Genomic DNA, 12500 nt, shown 5'->3' on the forward strand with positions numbered 1-12500 from the left:
TTTCAGTTGTGCTGGAGCTCAGTTTAGAGAGCTGAGATATCCACATTTTACATTTTCCTTGTATAACTTTAATTTATTCTATTATTTTCATGCAAAATGCTCCACTTTGGTCGATTACCCTGTGATAAAAAGAGGAATCTTTTGGGGATGGCACTGACTTAAACTGTATGTGTTTACTTCCTTCCTGAGATTACTGGAGCAGATTATCTACAGAGTTCAGATTTCATCTGGGTGAATTATGAATTGACCCCAGTCTGAGGTTAGTTTGCAAGGTAATGGGATAATGGGCTATTTGCAAAAGTCCCAAATGGCTCCTGAGGTGACACCTCTTCTTATTAGCTCGCTAAATTTTCTGGACAGCTGTTCATGTAAAACATGCTCAACGCCATTGAAACACATGACTGGAATGTAACAGTATCTTACAGAAATAAGGTAAAACAAACGCCATTTGACGCAAGCAGTGCCTTCATTCATTAAATCCTGATGTGGATATTTTGTGAAGGGGCCAGTTGTTTGATAAGAAATGTTGAAAACATGTTCCCTTATTAGTGGCAGACTTTGGGTTTTGTCTCTGACTGTCAGCTTCACTGGTGAAGAGTGAATGAGGTCCCATGGCGAAAATCTTTGAAGTCTTTCACCCAAATTACACAAGATTGGAAGTCACAGAGTTAGTTTCTTTCTCCCCCCCTCTCTCTTTCTTTCTCTCTATCTTTCTATTTCAGCTAATATTGAGGCAGACAAAAAATAAACTCTGCTATGTATATTGGCGTCTTTACACATACAAATTTCTCTCTCTTCCAAACACACAGACAAGTACCCAAATGCACACAGCCACACCTGCACACACACACCTGTTGTAGGCTGTTGAGTGGTGGTCACAAGCAGTATAGTGCTTGAGGCCGTGGTTGTCGTAGGGACAGTAGTGGTAGTTGTAGCTATTGTGGTAGTAGTGGTTGTTGTTGTTGTAGCCAGAGTAGTGGCTTTAGAAGATGTGGTTTCTATGGCTACAGAATCCGATGACACTCTCTTCGCTGAGAAAAGAAACTACATGAGTGAAAAAGTCCTCTCTGATTCTGAACACCAAAATGCACCCCAAAAACATCCAAAGCTACACAACTACTACTACTACTCTACATCTAATGTACAACTAATGTCACATGAGCTTGACATCACTACCAATCGATGTCATCATATTTCAAGATAATCTATTAACCATTAAGTTAACAGTGAAATCTATACCAAACACAGAATCCAACAGACAAATACTGTAAAAGCAGAGCTTGGAATGGTAGACACTCTCACACAAATATACAATGATAGGGCTTAGGGCACCTCTACAGAGAGAATCCCTAATCTAATTCCGCTTCTATTCCCGAACTCCTTTGGGAACACACGCACTCATCCAGACATAAACTCACTCACGCACGCACACGCACACACACACACACACACACACACACACGGCTACATACACACACACGCACACTCATTCACTGTCTCTCTCTCTTACAGTGAGAGGTACACACACACACACACACACACACACAGCACATCTCCCCACTCCAGAAGAGCCATGCACTCTATTAGAGACTCTTTTTCTTGTGCTTCCATTCACAGATTCTACTTCACCCCCCCCCCCCTCTCTCTCAGAACTGTGGAGAGATTTCTGGCGTTGCTTTTCTGGTGATGATGAGACATGGGACAAGTAGCCTATTAAAAATAAAGGGGGGGAATACTGAAGCCACAAAGAAGAGATGAAGAGAAGTGTGGAGGCAGCAGCAGGACAGAGGAAGGGAGAGAAAGAGAGAGGGAAAGAGGAGAAAAGAGGAGAGTAACTCTCCCTTTGCTTTTGATTCCTGCACTACTTACTGGAACCAGCCGACATGCCAGCCTGAGCACCTGAGGGAGAAAGAGAGAGAGAGAGAGATTCTGCAGTTAATGATTAGATGCATCAGAGTTCAAGTGTGTGTGTGTGTGTGTGTGTCACTGCAGTTACACAGCATCTCATACTTTTTGTTGTCATACTTCTTCTCTGGTATGCATGTGAGACTAAACCAAGGTTGGTGTTTTATTCATTTGCCTGCTCTAAGGATTCCCCTAGCGTAACTCTCTCTCTCTCTCTCCTTCTCTCTCTCTCTCTCTCTCTCTCTCTTCTTCCCCCACTCTTTTCTTCTTTCTCGTGTTGAGGCACACTGACTCGTTCATATATCTCTCTCATTCCTCTCCACTACATCCTCATCCTTCTGTTTGTGCTAGAACATCTGCCTTTTGTGCCAGTGGGGTTGACCAGGTGTGTGTTTGTGTGTAGGCGTGTGTGTGTGTGTAGGCGTGTGTGTGCGTGTGTGTGTGTGTGTGTGTGTGTGTGTGTGTGTGTGTATGTGTGTGTGTGTACACTCCTGCATACGTGTGTGTGTGTGTGTGTGTGTGTGTGTGTGTGTGTGTGTGTGTGTGTGTGCACCCACATGTGTTTGGTGTGCCATTGGGAGTGGGGAGGTAGGAGCCTGGCTTCCAGCTCTTGGCTTTGAATCCCCTCTTGCAACGCGAGCAGTCCTGCCCGGTGGTGTTGTGCTCACACACACACTGCAGGTTACCGTCCGTAAACACACACTGCGACGCGTGCAGGTTACACTTACACCTGAGGAAGAAACACACACAGTTCTTACACGCACAGTCATACAAACATACACACACAACTACAAAAGATACACACAATTACTTTCAGTCATAGAAGATACACACAATTACTTTCAGTCATAGAAGATACACACAATTATTTTCAGTCATAGAAGATACACACAATTGCTTTCAGTCATAGAAGATACACACAATTATTTTCAGTCATAGAAGATACACACAATTATTTTCAGTCATAGAAGATACACACAATTGCTTTCAGTCATAGAATATACACACAACTGCTTTCAGTTTTTGCTGCCACAGCAACATTCCTTCTTCTTCCCTACTACTTCCTTCTGCTTCTTCTGCCACGATCTCCTCCAACTACACTTTGACGAGTACTTACACTTCTGCACGCTCACCCTTGTAGTAGTATTTATTGTACTGTAGTAGTATTCAATGCCAAAGGCCTCCTTTGCTATGTAGCTTGAATGTTATTCGTCATTTTGTAAGCTCTTTGGATAAAAGCGTCTGCCGACTGATCAAATGTAAATGTTGATTACTTGCATAGTAAAAATAAATGCTAGATCAAAGCTTCAAAACCTAAAATGATTGCAACCATAAATGAAACACAATGTAACCTTAAAAACATTTTCTGCTTTGGACTTCATTTGCAATTCTGCAACACGCTTATCGCAAAGCACTGTAAAAAGGATATCTCCTGACCTCTTAATTAAAATTAAGGTAGTAAAGTCTGCAGTGTTTTGTGTAAAGCACGTTGTTGATTTGAAAGAGTAATTCAGATGCTGCATCTGTGCATTATTTTGTTGCAAAAATGATTACGCGCACACACACACACACACACACACACACACTCTCATACACACACACACACACACACTCTCATACACACACACACTGGCACGCAAACATTTGAGTGAGTCACTGACATGCTGTATGTGCAGATTACACCTCTAGAAGGAGTTGCATGGCAGCATATACCATTCTTCCGGTCCAGTGCATTGGCAGTCATGTTTTTCTTGCTTGAGTGGAACTCCATCTTGCATTAAATATTCACCCCCCATCTCTCTCTCTCTCTCTCTCTGTCTTGCACTCTTTAACTCCTTTTCTCTGTCCATTACCTCACCTTATCATACAAACACACATGACCTTCCAGCACACCGGCTAAACTGCTCATGCTTTGAACATGCTGCTTAAGGCAGTGGGAAGCTATCTCGCCTTCCTCACAAAAGACACAAACTAAAAATACTGTGTGCCGAGTCTCATCATAAACTATTGTTTAAATGATCTATCTATACGGTAATCAAAAAGAAAACCCAGTCAAAAACTGAAAAAAGTGGCCAAAATTAGTGCAACCACAATTCAATTGAATGGTTTGTATAGGGTTAGATTTTTGATTAGATTTTTGCATTGAGACATACTACATTATTATTTATAGTGAGGAATTTGAGGAGAACAGAAATCCTATCAGACCGAAACCTTTCCGTGTTGCACAGGGCTATGTGTAACGGAGGCGAACTGAGCTAGCATGCTAGTTGCGCGTGTAAATCCTCTACCTTAAGAATACACCCCCCTACACCCCTAACCTTAAGAATGCTTCTAACCGCTGAGTTGGAAGCCTGGGCTTTTAGCTCAGTGGTTATAGCGTTCGACTCCCACGCCGGTGTGTGTCGAGGTGGCGGGTTCGAGGGCCGTGAGCGGCGGACGAATTATGACCTCTGTTACATATGTATATCTTTATGTGGTAAAATGAAATAATCTCCAGTTCAAATATTTACGTCAAACTATATTGCTCATCATAGTAAAAACTTTAAACCAATTCAAATGCATACAGCAACAGCAGTCAGATGACTGCCAATTCTCGTCCCTGTCACACACTATTCACCCAAGTATAAGTATATATACTCTTGAAATTTGGTCTCTGCATTTATCCCAATCCATGAATTAGTGAAACACACTCAGCACACAGTGAACACACAGTGAAGTGAAGCACACACTAATCCCGGCGCAGTGAGCTGGCTGCAACCACAGCGACGCTCGGGGAGCAGTGAGGGGTTAGGTGCCTTGCTCAAGGGCACTTCAGCTGTGCCTACTGGTCGGGGTTCGAACCGGGCAACCCTCGCTAACCAGTAAAGTGAAACCACATCTTCAACAGCCTCTGATTACAATACCCTCACTTCCCCTACTAGGGGACCATGTCATTGGCACAGGGTGAACCATTAGCCAACAGGACGAGCTGGAGAGGATGTCTAAGGAAGGGCCTCACGTGCTTGGTAGTAAAACATTAAATGTTTCCAGGAGCAATATCTGGTGTGTTGACTCATCCTTTTTTATAGAGTTTTCAGGGGATGACAGAGGGTCAGAGACCCATATCACTTAGATTTGGATTTGCTTCTCATTATCAAGTGTAATTGGCCTCAAAATGTTTTACTTCACTTCACCTGTAATGCGTATACTCACTACTCACTGTTTTGAGATTAAGGATTAAGGAGATTGGTGTCTACTCATTAATAGTGTGTGTGTGTGCGTGCGTGCGTGCGTGCGTGCGTGCGTGCGCCTGTGGTTCACGTCAGGCTGGTTTGGCACGCGAGTGTGTTTTAATGGCCTCCTCTGGTTCTCTAATGGTTCTTGTGAGCCAGGAGCCTGCTGTGTGTGGTGTGATGTGGTGGAGGTGCAGGGGGGTTCGGAGGACATTCGGGGCAGTAGAACTTCAAACATCTGGCACTTCTGACGAGCGGCGGCTCACAGAGGCGAAGAGCAGGTCAAACGGGTCACGTCTCATCCATCAGCCCAATCAATCACCACTTCACCACTCCTCGCCTGACACAGAGGTTGTGCATCATATACACACTCAAGAGAAGAAAAAGCTCAAGGACTAAACATATATGAGGTATAACACACACACACACACACACACACTCACACACATTCACACATACACACACACCCTTATACTGTATGTATCTCAAACACTCTACACTGTTTTTACTGACCTAGCTCCTAACAATTATGTCAAGCGGATGTGTGTCTGAGAATCCCAAGTGTTCCTCCACAGCTCAGAGTGTTATTTAAGCTCTCTTCAGAGGAGCCTGCTGGCCTGCTTCCTCCCTACCTGGGCCGCAGCCAATCACAACTGCACTCCTTCAAGCACCAACTATGGATCGAGGTGGCGTAATCAAACAACAACCAAAGCTGTGGCTTGTTGCCTGTTGCCAAAAAAAAGAAAAACCCAGAAAAGGAAGAGAGGAACAAAAAAAAGAGGAAGGATAAAAAAAGTAGAAGAAAGGAGTTAGACCCTCTCTCCTGTTCAGCAGCCCAGACACATGTGTCCCACAGGATCACTGCTGCAGTAAAACCTGACCAAGCAGAAAAAAGTAATTGCCACCATTTTGCACGGAGCTGGCTCTTCTTTTTTTTGCGGCATCTTTTGGCAATTTGTCATGTTGTCAGGGATTAATGTCAACATCGTCTGTGGCATTTTGTGCTAAAGTTGTTGGTTCGCCCCTGGCGCCGTGTGCTCTTTGGCAATTAGCAGGGCCTGAAGCGCGAGCATGGCTATGATGAACGCCCCAGTGGGGAGCAAGCATAATCTGACAACTGAGAGGGTATCATCTGTGGAGATCCTGACAGGAGCACAGATTGTGGGTTGTGGATTCAACCCCCCTGCCCCATGACTGCCTTCTCATCTCTGCTGAATCTGAGAGTGAAGACGTGTGATATCTCTCAAAGTAGTTCTACATGGCTCACGTGTGTATTACAGCGTTCAGCATCCCAAATGAGAGTATCAGCCAGTCTTACCTGAGAATTATTGCCCACTCTCAAAGAGAAAATGCTATGAACACGCCAGGGAAACAGAATAACTTGCCTTTACAAAACAACCCCCAAACCCCCAACCCCACCCTTCCTGGAAGTTTCTTGCACAAAATTCTTCATTTTCAGGGAAAAGCCCAGCCTGACTACTTTATTCTATTTGTGGGCTTAGTAGTCCTGACAGCATAAAGAGATGGAGGGAGAGTTTAAAAAAGGAATGAAACAAAGAGAATAGAGAAATGCTGATGCGCACCTTTCTTCCCCACAGAGAAGAAATAAACAGATTATCCGATCAGCTGCCTCGGCAGGCCCATACCACTGTGCTGACAGCTGCCTCTACCCCCTCACTCTCTCTCTCCCTCCCTCCCTCCCTCCCTCCCTCTCTCTCTCTCTCTCTCTCTCTCTCACATCTCCTATGCCCACCCTCCCCTTTTCCACTCATCACTCGCTTTGTCTCCCTCTCTCCCGCTGTACGTTCTCATATACACCTCTCTCACACTCTCATCTCTCATTCCTCCCCTGTCACTCCATCTTAGGCCTGAGTGTTCTGTCCCACATACTCTCACCCATCCTCCTCCTCCTGCTTCATCATCCACTGTCTCATTCACTTCTCTCTCTCTCTCTCTCTCTCTCTCTCTCTCTTGCTCTCTCTCTCTCTTTCTCTCCTATAAGGGTTTGCAGCCTCCACCCAGGCAGCCGCAGGGGCATAGTTATGTGAGAGGGTATCCATGAGGAGTGGGACATGTTCAAATTGGACACAGGCTAAAGTTTAAGGTAGTATCAAACACATAATATTATGTTAACAGGCTAAAACTGACTTTGAGTATTGGCATGAGACCAAAAAACCCTGCAATACCACAATCTAGAGTCAAATTAAAGCTAATGACCATACTGTATAATTTCTCTATGCAAATTTCAAGAACACAATGCATACTTCCAATGCATTTCCAAGGCAAATCAACCAAAACTTAAAAAAAAAAAATAAGCCTTGCAAGAACGGTGATTCTGAATAAAGGCAGTTGTTATTTATGCAGAGAAATATGCAGATGTGTGCATGTAAACTGCAAGAGTTTGTATTGTGCTAGTTTGGCACTATGTGCATGTTCTTCAGATGCAGCTCCACAAAGAAGCACATTCAAATTTTTTCACATAGCTCACATGCACTACACATACATACTCACTACACAAACTAACATACACCACATCCTGGTTTTATCCTTGTCTGTCAATTGTCCACTTATTTTTGGTGGGCCCTTTATGTGCAAATTCCATGTTCATCTAAGGCACACTAAGAGAGCCAAATTACCACTGCCCACCCTCAAAGACACAACCCCGCAGCATTTTAACTAGCTACTAATTGTTACAACACTGTGGTTAATGTGAGGATTGGGAAAAAGCATTAAAATGCTCTTTTGGCATACCCTGTCCTGTTTTCTACTTGTCTGTCTGTGAACCCTTTCTTATGTTTTTAGTGATCTAAAAGCACATGTCCACCCCAGTGGACAATAATGAAAGTGTGTCGGCCTTTTGTTCTGCTCACTACATCTATGTACTGTATGCTTTATATGACCCTTTCATCAATAAAAACAAAAACAATGCTTGAACGTTCTATTTGGGCCCCAATCTACTTCCTCTGCATTAAGATAACATATGGAATGTTAAAACGGAAGCCTTGTGGGGCCAACTATGATGCTGATAATGGAACTCTCTTGAAAGGGTCCATATGACTGCCTGGGGCCGTATTCACAAAGAATTTTAAGGCTAAAAGTAGCTCCTAACTAGCGAATTTAGCAAACGTAGGCATAGGCATATGGTGACAGATTAATTTAATAATTTGTTTCATTAGGCTATATATTTGTTTTGCCTTAGGCTACTCTTTATTCATTTAGGCTAGGCCTTTTTATTCAGTTGTTCATCATGAATACGGCCCCTGAACATTTTTCTCTCTTTCTGTGTGTGTGTGTGTGTGTGCGTGTGTGAATAGATGAGATACAGTATTGTTAATCTCTGAATCACCTCCTCCTGATGTATCACCACAGTAAACACATCCATCATCTTTCTCATCCACCACCACCACCAGTCTGCCCCCCCCCCCCCCCCCTCTCTCTGGGGGAGACAGTATGTGTATTTATCACATACTGCCTCTCAAGGGATGTCTGCCTTCAAACTTGGGGGAGTTTAGACGGGACTTTTTGGTATTCTGGGCACTGTGATGTTGAAATGTTCTATGCAGTGACACAGGAGGACAGTTAAGCTGTATGCCCTCAGTCTTTCATGGCCTACTGGTTGAATAATTAGCTTCATACTAACTCATGATTATGATAAACATCAGTTCATGATGCATTTTAGAGTCTTAGTTAAAGGAAACTAAGGGCAACTAATGGCATACACAAGTAAAACTTTATTTGCTTTCACTTGGTATAGAGAAAATGGTTGAATTGATGAGAAAGGGCCATTAAATGAGAGCATTGGTGCTATGTTTCAAAGATGTACTCCAGCTATTGATTAACCCCTAAAAACTCATTAGTTCTTAAAAGATACATATTCATGTTTTCTTCATGAAAAAATCCCTTCATGGCCAGGAAACAACGAGTATTAGGGGTGAACAATTTAAGGAAAATATCTAATTGAAATTTTTCTGACAGATATTGCGAATGTGATTTGATTTGAAAGTCAAGCTTCAGTTTAATATTAATTTTAGGATTACAGTAATTCCTTGACTCTGAAATAGTCGTTTGCTTACTCTTGTCTTATTGGGCAAGACCAGCACTACTTCTGCTAGCTTTCTTTTGCAGTGCATTCACCATACTGCTGCTTCTGGTGCTTTTTCCAAGTTGCTACATGTTAGGTGTGTTGCCTCAGGAGGTAGCAACTGCTTGACAATAGATTTGGCATAGTACTTTTGTTTGCTTGTTTATACATCACTTCTGGTAAGCCCAAAATACTCTCAAATAATCATATAGTCGGAAGCTGTATGATTAATTAACAGCTTTTGCAATTTGCTGATTGCATTAGTTGATATTGCGATTTCGATTAAAAATCGATTAATCTTTGAGCCCTACCAAGTCCCTCTGCCTTCTCTGTAAAGGTGTTTTTGCAACAGAGTGCCTGATGTTATATTTAGGGCCCAAGCACCGATGGTGCAGGGCCTGTACGGCATTGCGCACCGAGCTGTAAAGCCCTATTGTTTTTGTGAGGATTATTCTTCCTCACTATTTTTGGGACCTTACTTTGCCTTTTCTGAAGTGGTTCCCATGGTCAAAAACTCATGAAATTTGGTACACACGCCCAACAGGAAGTGAAGTATTTGGAATTTTGTGTGCATTAACGCATGCATGTTGCTATATGCTGAAATGGCAATATGATGAATGAAACATCTCGCCACATAAACAGGAAATGTGTCATAAATTCACCATTCATTGATTGACAGGGCTCAACATCAGTTGTCCAACAGTTTGTTGATTAATGATTATGATCATACCCATATGTACAAAATGGCGCATATATACAGTATACAGTATAAATTGTGTATATGGGGCAGAGGTGACAGTAATAGTTTTGTTCTACAGTTAAATTATGGTATTGTAGTAGTATATTATGTACTGTTTATAAAGCCATTCTTGAGACATTGAAAATGTGAGGCTTGTGCAGACGCTCTCATTGGTGTGATTATGGATGGGCATTACTCTTGTCTCTACCCCCCACACCCAACCCTTCCATTAGATGCTTTGTTGTGGACTTTGTTTAAGCCTTTCTCTCTCTCTCTCTCTCTCTCACACACACACACACACACACACACACACATGCACATGCACACATGGAATGTGAATAAAACACTAGGGCCTTTCTAGATCCTTTCAGCACAGAATAATTTCGTAGAATATACCAGAATACTTCCCTTGAATCCAACACATCTGCATCCAAGAAAAGTTCCATTCATCTTGTACATTTACTTGGGATGAGTCATCACTGCATCTGGCAGGGAAGTGGCCATGACTCAATCTAAGTCCCAAAGGGAAATTAAGGGCCACATAACACAACACCAATGTCCCACAAGCGCTGCTCTTTAAGACATTCAACAAGTCCAAAAATAGTCTTTTCTGATTAAAGATTGTGTACAAACAAATGTGTGAATGGTGGATGGAATGGAGGGTTTTATTCCCCAATGACATTATTTATCAGAAAAGGACTTACAGAAATACACTTTTCTTTGAGCATATAAGGATAAATGGGATATTGTTCTTTTTTATAAATGAAAATGCCTCACAGATCTCTGCAATAATCGGTGGTCCAAGATTTATTTGTTATTTAATTATTTTTCGGGGACGATTCCCAGGACACCTGAAACCCTGGCACACATGAACATGTGCCTGCTTGTAGCCTCACTAGGTTGATAAGGAATATAAGCTTTTGGTCCCTGGGGGGTCATGCCCCTTCATGCGTACCAATGGGAGTGACATCACAATGTATTTAATCAATAGAAGGGGGGAGCTGTGGCAACTGACACATTTCAGTACTTGGTACTTGGTTGCTTTCGAGAGGTATAAATATCAAAAATAATGCACACCCTCTGAGCTTGGTGCTGGCAAGGGAAAAATAGGTTTCGAGAGGTACCCTCCAGTGAGGAATGATCAACATTTGTATAACAGTTAGACTGCACTAAATTTTCAAAGAAATCATATCATGCACAAAAAACTGCTTTGTGCCATATAATGTCCAATATCAACTGAGCAATACCAGCCAGAGCATGACATCAAAGCCACAATTTACAACAAGTAATACATGAAATTAGACCTTCAGAGGTTTTGAAAGTGGCATTGGTGTTGGATGAATCCCATGAGTCTGATCATTTACTGTAACATTTGTGTCTATAGGTGGTGAAAAACGCTCTTAGATTGATGACTTAAAAAACTTTAACTTGAGAAGAACATGAGACCCCCAGGACAAGGGAGAGCAGAGGATGGCTGTATGTGTGGGAATTAAACTACTGAGTGTGAAAAAGAGAGATCAATTCTCTCTCTCTCTCTCATCTGATGACAGTGTGATCGATTCCTGCTGGGCTCTTATTGAGGGACAAAAGCTGGAGCAGTTTCACCTGAGTCAGCAGCCATTCACAGCCACACAAACACACACACACACACACACACACACACACACACACACACACACACACGCGCACGCACACGCACACGCTATGAGGGACTGTCTAGGCCTTAATTCATACTTGGTCTTACACACACTATCATAATCTTGCACATACACCACTATACTCATGCACACTCACTATTATAGTCATTTTACATTCATGTATGAGAGGGTATAGTCGTGTATGTGAGAGAGTATAGTAGTGTATGTGAAGGAGTATAGTAGTAAATGTGAGAGAGTATAGTAGTGTATGTGAGAGAGTAAAGAGTATAGTAGTGTATGTGAGAGAGTTTAGTAGTGTATGTGAGAGAATATAGTAGGCTAGTGTATGTGAGAGAGAGTTTAGTAGTGTACTGTATGCGAGACAGTATACTAGTGTATGCGAGAGAGTATAATAGTGTATGCGAGAGAGTATAGTAGTGTATGCGAGAGAGTATAATAGTATATGCGGGAGAGTTTAGTAGAGTATGCGAGAAAGTTTAGTAGTGTATGCGAGAAGGTATAGTAGTGAATGCAAGAGAGTATAGTAGTAAATGTGAGAGAGTTTAGTAGTGTATGCGAGAGAGTATAGTAGTATATGTGAGAGACTATAGTGGTGTATGTGAGAGAGTATAGTGGTGTGTGTGAGAGAGTTTGCATGAAACGGAAGGGAGTTTGCATGAAATGGAAGGAGTTTGATTTCTCAGTTCCTGATTGGTTTGTCAATGTCACTTCTCTCTAGCTAGCCAATTAAAATCAAGGAAGGGGCGGGACCTACATTGTCAACAATGTTCGTGTAGACCTAGTGGTCGAGGAAAAAATCAGCCAAGTCCTATGTGACTAAATATTGAACTACTACTGCAAACATTTACAGTGGTAAACATTTACTATGTTTAACTAACATTTACAGTGGTCTATTTGATAGTGTA

At 42.3% G+C, this 12500-nt stretch overlaps 1 protein-coding gene across 5 annotated transcripts in view; it reads right to left on the reverse strand.

Moving 5' to 3' along the window:
- LOC121680632 (netrin-G2) overlaps positions 1–12500 on the reverse strand; it is a 34015-nt gene that overhangs the window by 11729 nt on the left and 9786 nt on the right. For 4 of the 5 annotated variants that reach the window (XM_042060088.1, XM_042060089.1, XM_042060091.1 and 1 more), the window contains exons 4-5: positions 2463–2635; positions 1870–1899 (exon numbers count right to left, since the gene is read on the reverse strand). In XM_042060088.1, coding sequence (XP_041916022.1) covers positions 1870–1899; positions 2463–2635 — 203 coding nt within the window. Of the gene's footprint in view, positions 1–851; positions 1032–1869; positions 1900–2462; positions 2636–12500 lie in introns of all 5 variants that reach the window. The other variant, XM_042060087.1, reaches the window with a different exon arrangement.

Source organism: Alosa sapidissima, chromosome 13, assembly GCF_018492685.1.
Source record: "Alosa sapidissima isolate fAloSap1 chromosome 13, fAloSap1.pri, whole genome shotgun sequence".
Taxonomy (NCBI): Eukaryota; Metazoa; Chordata; class Actinopteri; order Clupeiformes; family Clupeidae; genus Alosa; species Alosa sapidissima.